This window comes from Oratosquilla oratoria, chromosome 18, assembly GCF_046742065.1.
Source record: "Oratosquilla oratoria isolate Oo_2021 chromosome 18, ASM4674206v1, whole genome shotgun sequence".
Taxonomy (NCBI): domain Eukaryota; kingdom Metazoa; phylum Arthropoda; class Malacostraca; order Stomatopoda; family Squillidae; genus Oratosquilla; species Oratosquilla oratoria.
The window spans coordinates 58,138,623-58,158,688 of record NC_134794.1 but is presented as its reverse complement, the minus strand read 5'-3'; the positions used below and the strand labels follow the sequence as shown (position 1 = coordinate 58,158,688).

At 40.9% G+C, this 20,066-nt stretch overlaps 1 protein-coding gene across 2 annotated transcripts; it reads right to left on the bottom strand.

The window, feature by feature from the left end:
• On the bottom strand, window positions 1–13,209 carry LOC143035272 (endonuclease 8-like 1). 2 transcript variants are annotated; one of them, XM_076202126.1, is made up of 5 exons: window positions 12,659–13,192; window positions 12,210–12,464; window positions 2,138–2,366; window positions 747–849; window positions 1–542 (listed from the first exon to the last, which is right to left on the bottom strand). In XM_076202126.1, exons 1-5 carry the CDS (start codon window positions 12,955–12,957, stop codon window positions 244–246), a joined length of 1,185 nt encoding a protein of 394 aa, XP_076058241.1. In that variant the 5' UTR covers window positions 12,958–13,192; the 3' UTR covers window positions 1–243. The 2 variants fall into 2 exon arrangements, with proteins under 2 accessions (XP_076058241.1, XP_076058242.1); XM_076202127.1 differs by lacking the exon at window positions 1–542 and adding an exon at window positions 1,891–1,934 and having other exon boundaries at window positions 766–849; window positions 12,659–13,209.
• Between the last annotated feature and the right edge of the window lie 6,857 nt (window positions 13,210–20,066).

Genomic DNA, 20,066 nt, shown 5'->3' with positions numbered 1-20,066 from the left:
ATTACTTATGAACATGAGTTTAATATTAGTGTCAAAATTCTCATAGGAAAATAAATGACAAAATAAATCAATAAATTGTACTGGAGGTAGATAAAAGATACTTAATATAAAATTTGACCACTGAATGTTTTGAATCATTTGAGTGCTTTAGGTAAGATCAAGCCCATGTTGGCTGTGTACAAGTACAAGCATGATGCTCATATGCTCTTTCCTTATGTTCTCAGGAGTTATCTGGTTTTGTATTTATCTTTGTCTTCTCCCCCTCCCCTTTTTCTCTTTTGATTTTACTTTAGATTTTTCTTTTTTAACAATATCTTTTGGCTCTGACGTTTCTTGATTTCTTTTCTTTTCTTCCACAGCACAACTTTCCACTGTCCCTTTTCTTTTCCTAGTCATCTTGATATTCTTGTTTTGATCACCATCACCGATGTCTTTCTTCATTCCTTTTTTCTTCCCTTTTGTTTTTACTTCTACATCAAGTGACTTCTCATCATTCTGCTCCTTCTGTGACTTCCTCACTCTTTTCCTTCTTGAATTACTTTCTGGAAAAAATTACAAGAGTCTATACTGATGAGTGGTTTCCAATCCTAAATAAATACCTTTGTAAACAAGAAAAACAACAAACTAATCTTACAATGCAGAGGAAAATATATAAGCAATATACTAATGAAATACCCATAGTTTAAAACTCAATTTCTAACAAGAGTTTAAAGCAAATAATCATAAAAAATAATTAGTAAAGCTACCTTTGGGCACCAAAGGACCAGGATCTCCTGTGAACCATATTGTACGTTTGTTGTGGTCAACTAGGTTCTTCATTCCATCTTTGTAGTAGCATTGAAGCCAGTTCTGTTAATATATAGTAGTTTGTAAAATCTAAAGATTTTTGAGACTAATTGCCTAGTTCTGCTAAGCATTCAAACATATCTCAAAACAGAATATCTGCATCTTCTCATAAAACCTCAACAACAAGAAAATCCCTCCCAAATCTGATAAGTACCATAATGCCACACTTGTACTCAGGACACCATCCAACATTGGAACACTACCAACACAGAATAGGCTTGGCCACAGATTCAAACTACCCTCGATGCAAGCACCACACTGGACACAAGTCCAGCGTGGACACAAGTACAATGCTCCACACAAACAATCACTGGACAACAATACATCTTCTCTGAGTCACATGTGGAGCCACCCTGAGGCTAATGCCAGTTACCTGAAGGCTGCAGGTCGGTCTTCTGCAAGAAAGACCAAGGGCAACAGATTGATTGATCCTCAATGATAATGCTTACTCGAGACCTCCACGAATCTAATAAATACGCAATGGTCAGATTTAATAGATAAAACCTACTAAAAGAGAGGGCCTATCATTTGACTTAAGTCTTCCCCCCCAGACCCCTATTTGCTTTGACTTTGTGAGAGCGAAATACACAGAATAGGATTCATAATCCCCTCACTCTATCCCTTTTAGTTGTCTTTAACAACATGGTGGTGACATTCTTCTCCACCCCTCACATCATGTCAGCATTCAAAAACATTTATTTTTCATAGATTTCATTATTTTTTTTTTTTTCTATTTGTGATTAGGGATTCAAAATCCCCACATATGCCACATATTTATAACTACCTTAAGATTACCCATATATTGTTCATACACTAAAATTTCCCTTGTGGTTTTGTGCCTGTAGAAAGCTGGTGAACTACATGGTCCCCAAAGGATGCATATGTAAACTAATGTACCCTGCTCTAATCAAGGGATAAAATCCAACTCTATCAATGATTCCAAGACAGCCTACTGAACAAGAAAAAAGGAAATTTGTCTATTTACTATCTATATACCAAGGGCTTCTCCCCCTTCTAAAGGAGGTAGCCAGCCAAGGCTCTCACCCACTCCACTCCCATTGTAGCTTCTTGAAGAGCTTGTCCATTTACTAAAACATAAAATACCAATAACTTACATAAATATGACAGCTATATATATATATATATATATATATATATATATATATATATATATATATATATATATATATATATATATATATATATATATATATATATATATATACACATATACGTATATTAGAAAAATATATATTCATATCAGTAAGAATTTTATTCACCTGATACATACCGTAAATTCTTTATATGAATCATCTTCAGGTTTGACATCAACATCATACCCTTTGCCACCACCCAGAGAAATTACCTCCTTGGGCAAGATATGACATAGATCCAATAGGTCAGGCTTAACACAATTAACTTTCTTTTTCTTGGTGGTCATGTGGCTGTCATACCACTTACTAACTAGTTTAATTTCACTCAAGAGATCCCTGGCACAGTCAAATGGTCTTGCACTGAACCTTGAAAAAAGAATGAAAAAGGCCATGAGATGATGTAATTGAAACTACAATACACTTGGTCATTAAAACAGTATAATCATATAATAGGTATAGTGTTTAAGCCATCTTAAAGATAAGTTGCTTATGAAAAGTTATTTCATTATCATACTAAAAATAAATCATCTTTGGGGTAAGTTCATGTCTCATGCATGCTTGTAGCATACCAATGGAGTAAAATACTGTGTACACAACACCTACTGGCATCCTTGGCACTTCCCCTTGTGGGCACATACAGAGTGCACCTAAAAAATGCTACTATATGCCTTACCATGACCTAGGGTACATTGGGAACCTTGTATAAATTACTACCACAGTACTTCAGTACAATGACACCTACATTGAATCACAATGGCAAAAGCCGACAAGACTGTGAGAATAAACACCTTGTGAGATCGAAACCTTTATTAGTACTACGTTTCGCTTGTTACAGCTTTTTCAAGTACAGACATGACACACACTCTGAGCACATATAAGCCAACAGGGAAGGAACTGGGAGAGGTTATCAGGGAGGGGTGGGTGGTAGGTGGAGGGGGAGGAGGGGGACAGGTGGGACTTGGTGGAGACAAAGGAGGACATTTCGGACAGTTTGTTGAAGTGGACTAAGGGGGACATTTCATACATTTATTTAATGCGGGTAACAGATGGATTATAGGAGGGGCGATGTTAAACATGCCTCTGTTCTGCTCAATGGTTTTGAAGCTTTGAATGGCGGCCGCTTCGAGGCATTTTCTCCTCATCCTATCTGGTTCACTAAACAGAAGTTCTGCGTTATCCCAATCCATCAGGTGGTCGTTGGTGTTCCGGTGGATAACACAGGCGTTGGTGGTGATGTTGTTCCGGGAATCGTAGCGATGCTCCCGGATCCGGGTCTTCAGGTCACGGGAAGTCTCGCCGATGTATACTTTATCACATCCAGCACAGGGTATGCGGTAGACACCAGCGTTTTTTCCCCACATCTCGTCCTGGCTGTCATTCCTTCTTGAAAGCTCTTTGATAGTTCTGCTGGACTGGCCCACTACCTGAATGTTGCAACGCGAAAGTGGACGTCGAGACAAGTAACTTCCTTAAGGCAGCCAGGAGGATTCTTAGGAAATCAGAAACTGGTAAGTGTTTACTTCACCTCCTGCCAAACCTCCCACGTCCAGCCACCCTGTATGGGCTCCCAAAAACCCACAAGCCCAATATACCCATGAGACCAATTACATCAGGGATCGGGAGTGCGCCACACAAACTGGCAGGTGCGCTGGCCAAACATTTGTCTCGCCTTTTGGGTACCATCAGCGGTGCTCATTTGAAACACTCAGGGGACCTATTGAATAGAATTAAGGACGTTCCTGTTCGCAACAAAAAGCTGGCCAGCCTGGATGTGACCTCGTTATTCACCCGTGTCCCGACCCTTAAAGCGATTGACCTCCTTAGGGCTAAAATCACTAGTTCCCACACTGACCTTCCTATTCCCCCCAATGACTTTGTGGATTTAGTACAGCTTTGTGTCCAATTTAATTACTTCAAATTCCAGGACCAGTATTTTCACCAAAGTTTTGGCATGGCCATGGGCTCTCCTTTGAGCGCTGTCCTTGCCAACCTGTTCATGGAATTTTTAGAAGCAGGGCCTTTCTCAGATATCGTTCCTGGCAACGTAGTATGGCTTCGCTATGTGGATGACATACTATTAATTTCCCCCAGACGGTTTGACATCCCCAAACTTCAAGCGGCTCTGAACGAGGTTGAGTCATCCATCCAGTTCACCTTGGAGGAAGAAATTAACGATTCCCTTCCATTTTTGGATACCCTTATTATCAAACATGATAATTTTTTAAAATTTACAGTCTACAGGAAACCAACCAATAAGGACGATTTGACTCACTTCCTATCCCACCATGACCTCAGTATTAAAAAAGGTGTAGTCATAGGTTTCTACCTCAGAGCTCTCAGAATTTGTAGCCCTGAATTCTTAGAGGACGAGTTTAGGCACATAAAGGAGGTTTTTCATAAATTAAAATATCCAGAGGGCATCATCCACCAGTGTAAGAAAAAGGCACTCAAAATAATGGAAGGGCGGGAACCAACAAAAGATCCAGCTAGGAGGCTTATCCTTCCAGCCAGCAGCGTCACCGCCACCCTCACCCGGACACTTGGGCGTTGCAACATTCAGGTAGTGGGCCAGTCCAGCAGAACTATCAAAGAGCTTTCAAGAAGGAATGACAGCCAGGACGAGATGTGGGGAAAAACGCTGGTGTCTACCGCATACCCTGTGCTGGATGTGATAAAGTATACATCGGCGAGACTTCCCGTGACCTGAAGACCCGGATCCGGGAGCATCGCTACGATTCCCGGAACAACATCACCACCAACGCCTGTGTTATCCACCGGAACACCAACGACCACCTGATGGATTGGGATAACGCAGAACTTCTGTTTAGTGAACCAGATAGGATGAGGAGAAAATGCCTCGAAGCGGCCGCCATTCAAAGCTTCAAAACCATTGAGCAGAACAGAGGCATGTTTAACATCGCCCCTCCTATAATCCATCTGTTACCCGCATTAAATAAATGTATGAAATGTCCCCCTTAGTCCACTTCAACAAACTGTCCGAAATGTCCTCCTTTGTCTCCACCAAGTCCCACCCGTCCCCCTCCTCCCCCTCCACCTACCACCCACCCCTCCCTGATAACCTCTCCCAGTTCCTTCCCTGTTGGCTTATATGTGCTCAGAGTGTGTGTCATGTCTGTACTTGAAAAAGCTGTAACAAGCGAAACGTAGTACTAATAAAGGTTTCGATCTCACAAGGTGTTTATTCTCACACCTACATTGGTGTCATGAGGCCCAAGTATTTACCTAATTACGAGTATATGTCTAGTATGTTCCCTATATCCACCACTCTGTGGGGAAAGCTTTTTTTTTCAGGTCTCTTCTATAACTGTCTTTCTGGAGTTTCCTTCCATGTCTTCTTGTGTTTCTCTTATCCCAATTTAGTAATTCATCTCTATCAAGGATTTCCACACCTCTCATAATTCTGTAGATGGTCAACAAGTCACCTCTTTCTCTTCTTTGTTCCAGAGTTGGTAGTTCTAGTTTTGACAATCTTTCTTCATATGACAGTTTTGATAGTGTTGGGGCCATCTTTGTAGTTGCTCTCTGGATTCTCTCAATCTTCCTTATATTCTTTTTAGTACTGGGTGACCATAGTGTTGCTGCATACTCCAATTTAGGCCTTATCAGTGTGACTAGTATTTTCTTTACCATTTCTTCATCCAAGTAAGTACAAGCCATTTTTATTGATCTTAGCAAATTAAAGGTTTTGCCAACAATTTTGTTTATATGTTTGTCTGGGGACATATCTTTTGTGATGATCATTCCCAGGTCTTTTTCAGATCCCATTTTCTTTACTTCCTTTTCACCAATTTTGTATTGTCCTGATATCCTTTTTTACTTTTTCCAAATTCCATTATGCTACATTTCTTAATGTTAAAGTCCACTTCCCACTTCTGACTCCATTCCAAACCCTGTTCAGATCTATCAGTGTTGAGTCACAGTCCGTTACAGTACTCACTTTCTTTAACAATTTTGCATCATCTGCAAAGAAGCTCATGTATCATTCCACACCCTCGCCCATCTCATTCACATAAATAGGAACCATTATTGGAGCCCATACAGATCCTTGTGGAACTCCACTAATTACTTCTTCCCAAGTAGAACTCTTATCTGTGAGCACTACCCTCATTTTTCTTCCATGCAAAAAGTCCTCCATCCATTTCAATAGTTTACCTTCTACTCCTCCTATGGTTTCTAATTTTCTTATTAGTTTTTTTGTGAGAGACTTTATCAAAAGCTTTTTGTAGATCTAGGAACACACAATCAGCCCATCTGTCCCTTTATTGTATTATATCTAGTAGTCTTGAAAAAAACAGATTAAGAAATGTAATGAGAGACATTTAGGAAAGGATGCTAGGAGGAGATTGTCTCGGATTAAGTATATTGTTTTCCTCCTGTTGCGAGCTTGCTCCAAACAATGCCTCGACCTAGGATTTACCCGCGCGGTGTCCACACAAAGCCTTGACCTGGGGTCTTTCCCGCGCGGCTGTTGGCGTGGGTACGCTCGCCTCGGATCGCGACCGCGCATGCGCGGTTGTGTGTATTGTTACTGGCTATGCATTATTCTAGTTAGTTAGGAAAGTAGCTAGTTCCAATTATGATTGCTGAATACCTTTCAAGAGTATTCTTATTGTTGCTGCGTGCCTTGCTATGTGTGCTGGTGACTACAGAATGTATTATGATTCTGTACTACGTCGCCGTATGGTGACGTCTGGCAACTCTCTCCACGCTGACCTCTGTTCAACTCGGCGTGGCTTGGGTTCGCGTCACTTCTCTTTCTACCCCTGACCCAAGTGGTCATGTCTCATCATTATCCTAAGTATTGTATACCTTAAGTTAAGAAATAGGCTTTAGCTAGGTTGTTTGTTGTGATGTAGTATTCTTGTATTAATTAATTATCACTTAATAATTAGGTATTTTTATACATCACGCTTTTATTCAACCCCCCTCAGTGACAAGTAGAGTTCGTTGTTGTAGTCATATTTACCTAGCCTGCAACACTCCATCTACTTTTTAGAATTTTTTCACAATCTTTAGTTACTGTGGTTGTAAGGGAGACTAGTCTGTAATTTGTTTGGTCTTTCTTATTCCCTCCTGTATAAATTAGTATATCAACATTTTTCCAGTCTTCTGGTATTCTCCCTTCTTTGAGCAAGTGACTTATTATGTTGTATATTTTGTCTGTTAATTCTTCTCTACAATCTTTTAATATCCAATCTGCTATTCCATCTGGGCCATGCGATTTCCTGACATCAAGGTTCATTATTTCATCCATTATTTCTTTCTGTGTTACTATTATTTCCCTCATGGGGGGGGTTCACTTCTCTCCATTCATCCTGATGTTGTACATTTTCTCTAGTGAAAACTGACTTGAAGTGTTTGCTCATGACTTCAGCCATTTCTGTATTTTCTATGTATATTCCCTTGGTGTAGTTTCACTATTTCCTGTTTATTTTCTAGTTTATCATTTACATATCTATTGAATAGTTTATACTGATCCTTACATTTTTCTATTGTCTTTTTCAGTTCCTTTTTTCTTCCTTGTGTATTTTTTACATTATCTTTCCTTTAATATATATTTGCCACTTTCTAGGTTCTTTGTCTTTTCTCCATCTTTTCCAAGCTTTATATCTTCTGTCTTTTGCTTCACTGCAACTACTATTACACCAGCACTTAATGTACATCTTTTCCTGTTTTTGCTTTGGGACATATTTATCCACTCCTTTTATATAGATTTACATCAGAATCATCCATTTTTCTTTCACTTGTGTTTCTTCCTTGTTGAATTTTTCCCAGCTCACTTTAATATATTTTTTCTCCTAAATTTCTCAAAGTCCGTTTTACTATATATAAGTCTTTCTTTTCTGTGTTTCTCATTTCTCTTTATATATATTTCCTTCTTAAATTCAAACTCAAGTGGTATGTGGTCACTCTTCACAATTGATTTCTTGTATTAAATTTTGTCTACTATTTCAAGTTCTGACATAAATAATAAATCTAGTCTTGACGGTTCTTTATTTCTAAATCTAATGTTTTCTTTTACCCATTGTGTCATTGTATGTTCTACAGTTATGTCAGGTAATACATTTCCCCATTGAACCTCTCCAACTTTCACTGTCATCTCTTCCCAACATATTTCTTTGCCATTAAAATCTCTCATGAGTACATTATTTCCATTCTCCAGCATCTTATTTAATGAAGATTTCATCTAACATTCTGGAAAATTTTCTCTCTCTCCAAGACCTTGTTTTTGGGGAAACATAAATCACTGCAAACTTTCTGCTTTTCATGTTGCTATCTTCATTTCTTATTGTGATCATCTCTACCCTGTTCTCTCCATATGTAATTTTCATCACATTTAAGTTTTTCTTAACCAGGAACATGACTCCTCCACCTTGTTTCTCCTTTCCAAACCAGTGATTACATGATCCATGTGCAACATTGTTTGGGCCCCTTAATTTTGCCTCCACAATTTCCATTACATCTGGTTTTGTTTCTGACAGGTAAACATTTAGTTCTTTAATGCTGAGATTAATCCATCTATGTTGGTATAAGCCAATTTTAATTTTCTATTCCTGCCATCTCATTCTCTGAACCTTCATTTTTTTTTTAAATATACATTTTTTTCAGTCTCATATTTAACATTCTCCAATAGAACTGCATTATCCCAGTCTATGTTCTTTTATCATTTTTTTTCTTAAGCGTCATTCCTTAATGTCTCAATTTTCTCTCTTTCCTCTTCATACATGTCTCTTTTTATCCATACATTTTTATAGTGTTCATTTCTTGCTAATTTTCCTGTTCTTGCATAGATTTCTTCCACTGCCATTTGTGACCTTAATTTGATCTTTAGTGGTGAATTTTTTCCTTTTCATTCCGTACATTTATGCAATCTATGCACTTCCTCTATTTCCTTTTATGCTTCTTGCTCTTTATCTTGTACTATTTTTAGAACAATTCTTGCCAATTCTTTGTCCTCTTTATCTCTCAGGAACCAATTTGAGTTATGTTTTTTCTTAAGACCATATATTACTATATACTTTTTTTTTTCTGAGTACTGTATCTTTAACTAGATTTTCTTTTTCTTTAGTTACCTTAATGAATGCATCTTCAGCCTTCTCCTGCATTTGTTGATGAACTATTTCTTAAAAAAATTACTTGATCTTCTTTGTCTTTTTATAATCATTCCTGAGTTGTTGCAAACTGTCTTCTATGCTTTTTCCTGTTCATCCACCCCTTTCCTTATGGTCTTGTTATTTGTGTTTTCATTATTTTTCAACCTTTCATTTTCACATTTTAACTCAGCCAGTTCTTTTTTTAGTGCACTTACCTCTTCTTTTATTTCAGCATTTACTTTTTAAAGTTCTGACCCAGGGCAGTGGACAAGGTGCAGGGATGACCCATCGTCCAGGAGGTGCTAAGATAAGAGGGAGGGTGGAGGGGTGTGGAGTGTATTCAGGGATGGAATGGGTGGGAATGATTTTATGCCTTTTCCTTTTTGGCTACCTCCCTTGTAAGGGGGAAAAAGCCTTGGTATATGTATGTATATATGTACTTTTTTAAGTCACTCCCTTCCTTGTTTATGTCTTCATTCACCTTCCATTGATCGATATTTTCTTGCTTCCATGATTCATTCATATTTCTCATGTCCCTCTCTATGTCTATAACTACTAAAGTCTTCTTTCATACCCACTAAATCTAGAGAAATGACCCTCATCGCCATTATCAATTAGAAACCTTTTTGTACCTCTCAGTGATCTGAAGCCTATGTATACATTTTGCTTTGCCCTTGCGCCAGTAGATGGCCAAAGGTACATGTTTATATTGTAACGCAAAGGATGGACATCTTGAGGTTTCTCTGGCTCATCACCATTTCCTTTCATTTTGCTTCAATTACACACACTTTATGTTGTAAATTAGCCATTTCTGGTATCCAAAAGCACTCCCCTTCTATCACACCCTAAGTCATTCTGTTTTTAAAGCCTTTCTCAGGAGCTCCAATTTATGCGTGTTGTCACTGTAACAACTGACAAGTGAGTACATGAGGATGCTGGTGTTGACATTGGCATCTTGATTATATATATATATATATTTTTTTGTAGTTTACATGAATTACCCCCAGATTCAGTGAATTTATTTAATCATGTTTTCTGTGTTTATTATTACTCAGAATAAAAGAGAATGAGTAATACAGCAATGACTTTATATTTGATAATGTGAGTAGCATGATGTAAATTACATTTTGCAACCTATGCTGCATACGAAAATTTGAGTCATACTGAGGTAGTTAATAATAATAGCTGCCCTCAAGTTTCACTAGAGATCCTTGGCCCTATTCAAATTTCACTCGGAATTCTTGGCCCTACAGTAAATATATACAGTATTCAGATCCTTCTGCATATCTTGAGTTTTGTCTATGTTGTATTTACCATGCATTACAATATCTGGGTAAATGTAAGGTGATGAGATGTACAAGGGGAGAAAGTGACAGCAAACTGGAAGCGAGTATTACGGGAGAGACTGGAGGAAGTAGATAGTTTTAGATACTTGGGTGCGAATGTGCCGGGAAAAGGAGGAGTGGAGGTGGAGGTAGAATATAGATTGAGAGAAGCAAGTAAATGCCTTGGGAGATTAAAAAGTGTAACGAAAAAGAGACATTTAGGAATGGATGCTAAGAGGAGATTGTATGAAGGAGTTATTGTGCACTGTATGGGACAGAAACATGGAACATAAGAGAGGAAGAGAGGAGTTTGAATGTGTTTGAGATGAGGTGCCTGAGAAGTATGATAGGGGTTACTAAGCTGGATAGAATGAGAAATAAGGAGATGAGGAAGAGAATGGGGGGGTGGAAAGGGAGTTTGGGGATAGGGTTGAAAGAATATAGGGATGATTTGGACACATGGAAAGAATGAGTGAAGAAAGATTAGTAAAAGAGGTGTGGAAATCAGGGGTAGAAGAAATGAACAAGAGGGGGCAACCAAGGACGAGATGGATGGATGGGCTAAAAGGGGCATTGGGAAAGAGGGGAATGTCTGTTGAAGATGGACAGGAGAAGACAGAAAATAGGGGTGAATGGAGAATGGATGTGTATGTACGATGCTGTGATGCATGAAAGGGAGTGGGTGGGGGATGGGGGGGGGGGCTGAGAGAGTATATGTGAAAAATAAATTGATGCAGCCCGAAGGGATTTCTCCCCATCTCCATTTCTACATGAGGGGATGGAGAGGGGAGATCACCAATTTAATGAAGCAGACTTGTTGTGGATGTACTGTGGCTTGTGACACTATTTCTGACCCAGGGCAGTAGGTGAGGTGCAGGGATGACCTGTCATCCAGGAGATGCCAAGATATGGAGGAAGGAGGGTGGATAGGAGTGGAGTATGTGGGGATGGAATGTGTGGGAGTGGATTTGGGTCACAAAGAATTGTCACCCCAGAATAAATATTAGGTTAGGTTGAATGAGGGTTATGCTTATTGTCATCAACTTGTGAATTGTAAACCCAGGATGGCCAACTTGAAGAATTGTAACCCTAAGATAGCCCACATGAAGAATTGCCACCCTGTCAAAGTCTGGGGTGACAATTCTTCATGTGATCTGTGGATTTTATGCCTTTGTTTTTTGGCTACCTCCCTTGTAAGGGGGAAAAAGCCTTTGGTATATGTATGCACAATATCTGATTCCCACTGGGTTATATTTGCCACACTAAAATAGTAAGGTCAAACCATCAGCAACACCATGCATAAATATGTCTATCATCATAAACCAACCTAACCTTCACCATCCATGTTGCCAGATTTCCCGTTTCAGGCCCACAGTAGGGTTCCTGTTACCAAGCCAGGGGGTTCTGTTCCCCTTTACTACCCAATGAGGTTAAATTTGCATAGCCAGAGGTTTAGAGCCCCCTGGACCCTTCTCAGTAAAACACTTGCTATTTAACCTAAATATATACAATTAGTTTTAGTGGAAGCTGAGTAAGATTAGGAACTCTCGCAGGCATGACAAGCATGATTTCGAGACTTTTTTCATCAAAGGCAGAATTTTCAGAGGCAAATTCAATTACAAGGAGTAATTTGCAAAGATTATTTACAGAGATGAACATTCTTGTACAGGTGTAAATGACATAACACAATAAATCACCTGATCTGCAAGACAAGACAATTTTTTACCCACATACATGCATGAAACGTTCTACCAATTTCATCTACACACCTGTAAAGAATCTCTGCCCTTAAGTAGTTTCCAATGCCATTGAAAAACTTTTGATTCAACAAAGCTTCACATATGGCTTTGTTGAAAGCTTTATCATGCAAGTTATTTAATACATTCTCTCTGAAGGCTGGATATTCCCACATTGGGTCCGGCCCTCTCTCAGGGCTCCACATCCCAGTCACTTCCCATCGTCCAAATCTTCTATAATCTACAAAGCTCAATACCTTCGGGCTGTTTTCATTTCTTGTGAAAAATCTGGAATTGTAATGAAACAATCGTAACTATTTTAATCTTCAACTTATTAAAACATGACTAAATCTTCATAGACAAAATTAAATCATATAGAATACAGTCCCATTCATTTTTAATATTCTCTCTAGATATAATACAGAATCTGTGTCGATATAAAAGTTCTCAAATAAATCTGACTCATCAATCTCTCGCACTACCTTAAATGTGCATGTTTGGGGAGCTCATCCACACCAGTATACTTGAAACAACCTGACATTCCAAACTGGAAAAGGATGTTTATTGATTTCATTCCCTTTTCCTCCTTTTCGCCTGCATGTAATATTACCATTAGTTCTTTCCCTCGACTTTGGGCTCGTAGATGATAGACGTCCTCATTCCAGTCAACATTGGGGTTCTTTGACACTTCGGATTTCACAACCTTTCCTCCAAATAAGACATTTTTACTTATTGCGTTGATAAACTGAGCAGCAAGATATAATTCTGGTCCTTCCGGCATTATGGAATGAAATCACTACACACTCAGTGACAAACACACACGGGTAATAGTAAATCGCTTGCAAAACTACACTCGTACTGTCGCGCTATATAATCATATTGCATAATGCATAGCGTTTTTTAAATCATTATTGAGACCGGTCATGACTGCTCGTAACCAGAGATGCCAAGTTCACTCTCTATGCAGGCAATTCGCAAATACGAACTTGCTTATCATTTTAGCTGAGTAGCATTCAAACACAGACATTCCTGATTCTTACATTCTAAGACCTCTCAGTTTGGTTAAGTTGGGTAATTCGTGACCTAATGCATCTAACCAGTTGTCATTATTCCTTTCGTACAAAGGTATAGGTAGCAAAAGGAAAATCAGTGTTTATATATTGCTGTTTACAGTATAGAAAATTCCACTTCAGAGTGGAAACAGTTGGAATATTCTCTAGTAGTGGTAGTTTGTCGGTTCATTTCCAGGTTTTCTGCTTTAGCATCGAACATTAATACTTTGAGGATCTCGTCTTTGTTTTCCATTCAGGGTTGTTTGAGTTATTTTGTTTCGGGTGTGGTGATATGGTTCGGACAAGCCAAGGAAAGGAAACTCACGGTAACTCTACGCTCTCGGTTTTTATCTAACTCGTAAAGGGATGAGCTTGAGAGCAGACGAGAACTTGAAGCTTGGAGATGACTACTGCTTAGAGAGGAGTACTGCTTGTGGAGGAGAACTCCTTATAGAGAAGAGCTGCTTGAAGATGTCGTGCCCTGGAATGAACTTGCGACTTGCAAGAAAAGACCACCCGCTTGCGCGGGATCGGTATTTGTGGGAGGGGAAGAAGGTCTAAGAAAATGAAAAGATAGTAGTGTATAAAAGAGGGCTATTGCTACCGGGCGATTAAAGGTCAGATATCAAGACTTCCGTAACTTTTTGTATTTACAGTTTAATGTACATAAAAAAGCATACTGACAGTATTCTATATAATTCCACCATCTACATCTTATCAAATTTGGCAAAAACAGTTGTTTGTCTTCATCTCATTGCGTCGTCTGCTATTCGAAACAACCCGCCCGTGCGCTTCGGGAACGTTCGGGGAATTCCGCGTTCGTGACGTCACAGTTGCCAAACAATATTGTTATTCTGAGTGCATCGTATCGCTTTTGCATCGTCAGTCGTGTGTCGTCTCTTGAGTGTCTCAATTTTTTTTTTTTTATTGTCACAAAATTGTGATAATAATGGTGTACTGCGTTGCCGCAGGCTGCAACAATGGTAGTGGAAGTGGGAGGAGTTTCTTTTAATTTCCTACGGAGCCAGCCCGACGATCGGAATGGATAGAAAGGTGAACAGAGCAGGCAAAAGACCGGGCAAACTGTGGGAGCCTTCGAAGTTTTCAGAACTTTGCTCTGACCACTTCGAAGAGGTATGCTTCGAAATGAATCTAGCGTTATCGATTGGATTTATGGAGAAGACCAGGAGACATCTAAATCCTGATGCCGTGCCCTCAATTTTTGCAGCTACTACAAAGCATTCCACGCCGAAACCAAAAAAGAAAAGTAGGAGGTCAGCGTTTGATAAACGCCGGAGGCTTGAGGTACCGTAGGCAGTTTACTTTTTCTGACTCCATGCATCATGTGCATGCGTTAGGCTTAGGCCTATGCCTATGTCAGAGAGGGCTTGTTATAAATTCCATGGACATGCAGGATGGCCTATATAGGCCTAGTGAATTAAACTGGCCCTGTAGCCATGGACCGGAGCAGTGGTGGCGCCAGGGGGGGGGGGCTTTAGCCCCCCAAAAAAGTGGCCAGCCCCCCCAACTGAAATGAGCAAATTGAAAATTTAAAACACTCATTGAAATAATTTTATTAAGTGGAATTTTTAATTGCCAGGGCTAAAGATTTGTCAGCCATCAGTGCTAGCCCTACCATTAACCCCCTCCCCTTCTGAAATGAGGATAATATATGTGTATTATCATATTACTATTAGCCCCCCCAAAAAAATTTGCTCAGCCCCCCCTTAGCCTCCCCAACTAAAAATTCCTGGCGCCGCCGCTGGACCGGAGGTATAAATTATTGCAGATACCTACAAAAGACATACTAAATCAGATGTAGTGTCTGAAAGACAATCGCGAACACGGTTGTGTACAGCAGCAGTATTGCCATCACATAAACATTACAAAGAGTCAACAGACTAGTACATGGTATATGACTTTGTAATCAAACTAACAGTGATTTCATAAGTCCACATTGCTTCCTGATATTTATATCACATGTCATTGCGTTCACATCAAACTTGGGGATATTTGAAACCACAGTATGTATAGTCCTCACTTTCCCACTGTGCACGAATTCGTGAGACTGCACAAGATGGCAAAACTTTTTTTTTTTTTTACCAAGGATGTGGTAAATCCATCTGGTGAAGTGCCGGTAAGCAATATATCTGTATAGCCTGAAAGAAACAACTGCATAAATATTGATAGTCATTTTATGATGTTTTTCCTTGTACATATTTTTATTTTTATGCACTTTACTGTGTTTAGTAAAATAGAAAATACACAGTTGACAGTACTTATTAAAAGATTATTTGGCTTCATTTTATTTACATGTATTCATTCATTCATTCCAGTATTTTAAATGAATAATCTCGATCTTGCAGGAAGAAATGGCCACAAGGCAATTCATATCATTTAATTTTCCCCCCATGCTTGGAATTTTAGAGAGACTGACAAATGATCGTCGACATAAAAACATAGGACCCCATCCCATGCTTGCAATGATAGCCTAAATAAGGTAGGAATAATGCACTGAATTTCATACCAGTTGGTATTCCCAATCCTATGAGAGTGGTCAGATCTTTTGCGTTTGCGTCTAGGAGGGGTGGTAGGCCCATTTTGATTCTCGGCACCGTCTAAATCAACGTCGCCGTCGAATTCCGTCTCCTCGGGTTCTGAATCTGACAGATCGCTTTCCCCTTCTTCTTCGCTATTTTGTTCACCACTTTCTTCATCTTCACTTGCACTGTATTCCGACGAAGAAACGGGCTGTCCTATTATCAGTTCGAACTGGTAAGGCTTTACAATGCGATTTCGGCGATATCAAACTCCTCTTCCTCTTCTTCTTCCACCATACATACTATCCTTCCGAATTGGAATGCACAATGGGCCATTTTTGCGAACAAATTTGGATTAAAAACGAACATGAAGATGAATAACTCGATTGGAATGACTGAGCTGAACTACAGCATGTGTTTCTTTGTCCGATTGTTTGGCAACTGTGACGTCACCGCCGGTTCACCTAGCGGCGATTACTGGTACTAATTACTAATCGACTAGAACATCTAGACTTCGGAAAAGTGGTATGTGAGGCGCAATTAAAAGTGAATTTTCTGAATAAATTCTTCTGTAACAGGTAAAAACTTTATTTGTATGCTTTTAAAAAGTACTTTTTCGAGCAATACGATGATTTTTAGCGAATGGTATATCTGTTGATATCTGACCTTTAAGCGAGCGATCAGGGGGCTGTTGGTGGTCGTGGCTCGGGAAGAAATGGACAGGGAACTCGGACGGAGGCGCCGACACTGGGATTATAATCACCAAAAGTTCAGAAAATGGTAGGAGGCGTAGTAGTAGAGAAAGGTGGAAAAACGGAAAAAAATATTTAGTGGAAGGTAAACTGAAATGAGATGTAGTATAAGAGAAAGTTAGAAAGGAAGCGAATTTTAGTCAAAGAAAAAGTAAGTGTAGATGTTTGTGCGTGGGTCGTGGCTATGTTCGTGAGAGGTGTGTGTATGTATCTTACGGGAAGTGAGTAGAGTTCACTTCCCGCGTGCAGAGCGCGTTCCTGTTTAGCCCCAGGTAAGGCCTGAGCTTTTCCTGCTTTTCCCAAGGTTGGGTTTGAGAGTCTGTAGAGTTGATCCAGTGGCGGTGCGAGGGGGGGCGGGGGGCGGGTAGTTGTATTATCTTTCTCCTTCCAATCACAACTCTGAAAGCAGAGAATTACGTGATTGGGAATTGTGTGTAAATGTCAGAAGTGTAAACCCGCTCGCCAGCGTTAGCGAAGAAGCCAGCGCGTGGGTGCGGGCCGGTTGGACAGAGAGGCTCCCCAATTCCTCTCTGTCGACGAGCCGGCGATCAGATAAGGGTTCTGAATAAGAGTTGGGTTGTGCCTCTGCTAAGCCAGCGAGCAAGTGTGCGTGTGCCTCTTTTCTTCCAAGTACTACTCTGAAAATAGAGAATTACGTGACTTGGGAAATGTGTGTATTTGTCTTGGTGTAAACCCGCCTGCCGACGTCAACGAAGAGGTCGGCCTGTGCCAGACCGGCAGCAGCAAAGGAGATATATCTCCTCGCCACCACCGGCCGGCGATGATTCCGGGGCGTTTGTTGAGTGAACTTGCAACTTGCGACTTGCAAGAAAAGACCACCCGGTTGCGCGGTATCGGTTTTTGTGGGAGGGGAAGAAGGTCTGTAAGAAAATGAAAAGATAGTGCTGTATAAAAGAGGGCTATTGCCATCGGGCGATTTAGCGAGCGATTAGGGGCTATTGGTGGTCGTGGCTCGAGAGAAATGGACTGGGAACTTGGACGGCGGCGCCTACACCGGGATTAAGATCAGATTATAATCACCAAAAGTTCAGAAAATGGTAGGAGGCATAGTAGGAGAGAAAGGTGGAAAAACGGAAAAATCTTTAGTGGGAGGTAAGCTGAAATGAGAAGATGTAGTATAAGAGAAAGTTAGAAAGGAAGCTAATTTTAGTCGAAGAAAAAGTAAGTGTAGATGTGGCTATGTTCGTGAGAGGTGTGTGTGTGTGTGTGTATCTTACGGGAAGTGAGTAGAGTTCACTTCCCGCGTGTAGAGCGCGTTCCTGATAAGCCACAGGTGGGGCCTGGGTAGCCTGCTTTTCCCCAGGTTGGGTTTGAAGGTCTGTAGAGCTGATTTAGTAGCGGTGCGAGGGGGGGGGGGTTGGCAGGCGGGCGGGTGTTGTATTATCTCTTTCCTTCCAATCACAACTCCGAAAGCAGAGAATTACGCGATTGGGAACTGTGTGTAAATGTCAGAAGTGTAAACTCGCTCGCCAGCGTTAGGTTGCGGGCCGGTTGGACAGAGAGGCGTCCCAATTCCTCTCCGTAGACCAGCCTGCGATTAGATGAGGGTTCTGAATGAGAGTCGGTTTGGACCTCTGCTAAGCCAGCGAGCAAGTGTGCGTGTGCCTCTTTTCTTCCAAGCACTACTCTGAAAATAGAGAATTACGTGACTTGGGAAATATGTGTATTTGTCTTGGTGTAAACCCGCCTGCCGACGTCAACGAAGAGGTCGGCCTGTGCCAGACCGGCAGCAGCAAAGGAGATATATCTCTTCGCCACCACCGGTCGGCGAAGATTCCTGGGCGTTTGTTGAGAAAGCTGGTTTGGAGAGACATCCAACCTCTAGGAGCGCTGAACTGATCTCTCGGCTTGGTCCCCCTCCTTATAAAGGAGGCTGGAGCGGACTCAGGCAACTTGTGCTGGGTCCTGATTGGCTGTGATATTCCCTTCTGGACTCTCTTGCTCACCACGCTTGCCCACTATGACAAGCGGGGTAAGTAGGCCTAAGTCGAGTGTCTGCCGACCGGTCTCCGGCGAGTTTTCCGGGCTTCTGATTGGTCAGCTGCCTTCACTCGAGCTAAGACATTTCTCTCGCCTCTCGCTCTGTTGGCGTATGCCCTAATAACCCCCCCTCTCGACTAGGCATAGCCCTTGCTGGTCTAAAAACTTGCTTGGTTGAGTGGTGGGGGAGGGAAAAAACCCTCTACCGGTCTCCCGCTCCTATAGCGGAACCGGCATAGGCATCGTAGGTCTCTGTAGCAGAGAAAAAGCATTAAAGCTGCAGTTAGGCAGTAGGGTACCAGCATACACGATAGCTTTCCCTTGGCCTCCGTCAGATATTAGCACTGCCACATGCAACCCAGACCGTTATTCCTTTTCTCTTCCTTTCTTTTTCTTAGTAATTAACACAAATTCCTACATAGATACTAATGGAAATAGTATTACATCTTCCGACATAAACCTTAGTATTTAAAAGTTCATCATGGGGAAAATAAGTTAAGTTGTCTGGAGTCAAGTCCAACAAAAAACACCACAGACGTCAGTAGCATATAGCAGGAGACCGTCGGTATTTGCACAGAAACAGTTATACTTGCTAGGGCTACTCTATAGAGTTGACTAGTTCTTATAATCCAACGTAAAGTTGGATGGCTTTCATCTTGGCAATTAACACTGCTACCCGCTTCTGGGCATTTCCCAGCTCTTTCTCTTTTTGACATTTCAGTCTTTTCGTAGCTCTTCGGGATCCTCACGAGTCCTTGTTGGCTTGTGAGACTCCTCGGTTGTCCGGCCCGGCGAAATCTAGTATTAATATGTCGTAGTTTAGAGTAGTGTAGACCCCGTCCCCACTGGGCACACAGCGTGTCACTCCACTCGGCTGTCACCAGTCGCCAAGGAATTGTATGATCCCTATAGTATTGTCCCCTTTGGCTCTTCTGAGCACATTTCTTGTGTACCAGGGGACTTGTCCCCCACCCTGACGTGCAGAATGGAGTCTTCAACTCCACTTCTGCAAATGAAAATCACCTCACCTGACGACCCTAATATCGACCCGGATATGGCTAGGCATGTTTTTCTCCACTCTGACCAAACCAAATTAGCTGAACTCAATCCCTTTATTCCGAAGAAATGTCTGTCTTTTTGTACTGATGATATCAACCAGGTTAGGAAACTTAGAAACGGAGATCTCCAAGTTACCACCAACTTTGGGAAAGCTACACACGACTTACTTAATAAGGCCAAGTAGTTTCATACCTTCGATGTTGTTGCCTCCCTCCCTAGGTCACTCAACTCCTGCAGAGGAGTAATCCACTGCAAAGATTTGATGACCATGGACGAGTCTGACATCCTCGAAGAAATGAATATTGAAGGGATTAGATGCCAAATTCATAACGCGACTGGACTGGGAAAAGAACACGTGAGTGAACACACCCCTTATCATCCTTTCAACTCCACAACCCTCCCTAACCATGTCAAATTTGGATACATCCATGCCTCAGTACGACCATATGCCCCCAACCCTTTGTGCTGTAATAAGTGTTTTAAATA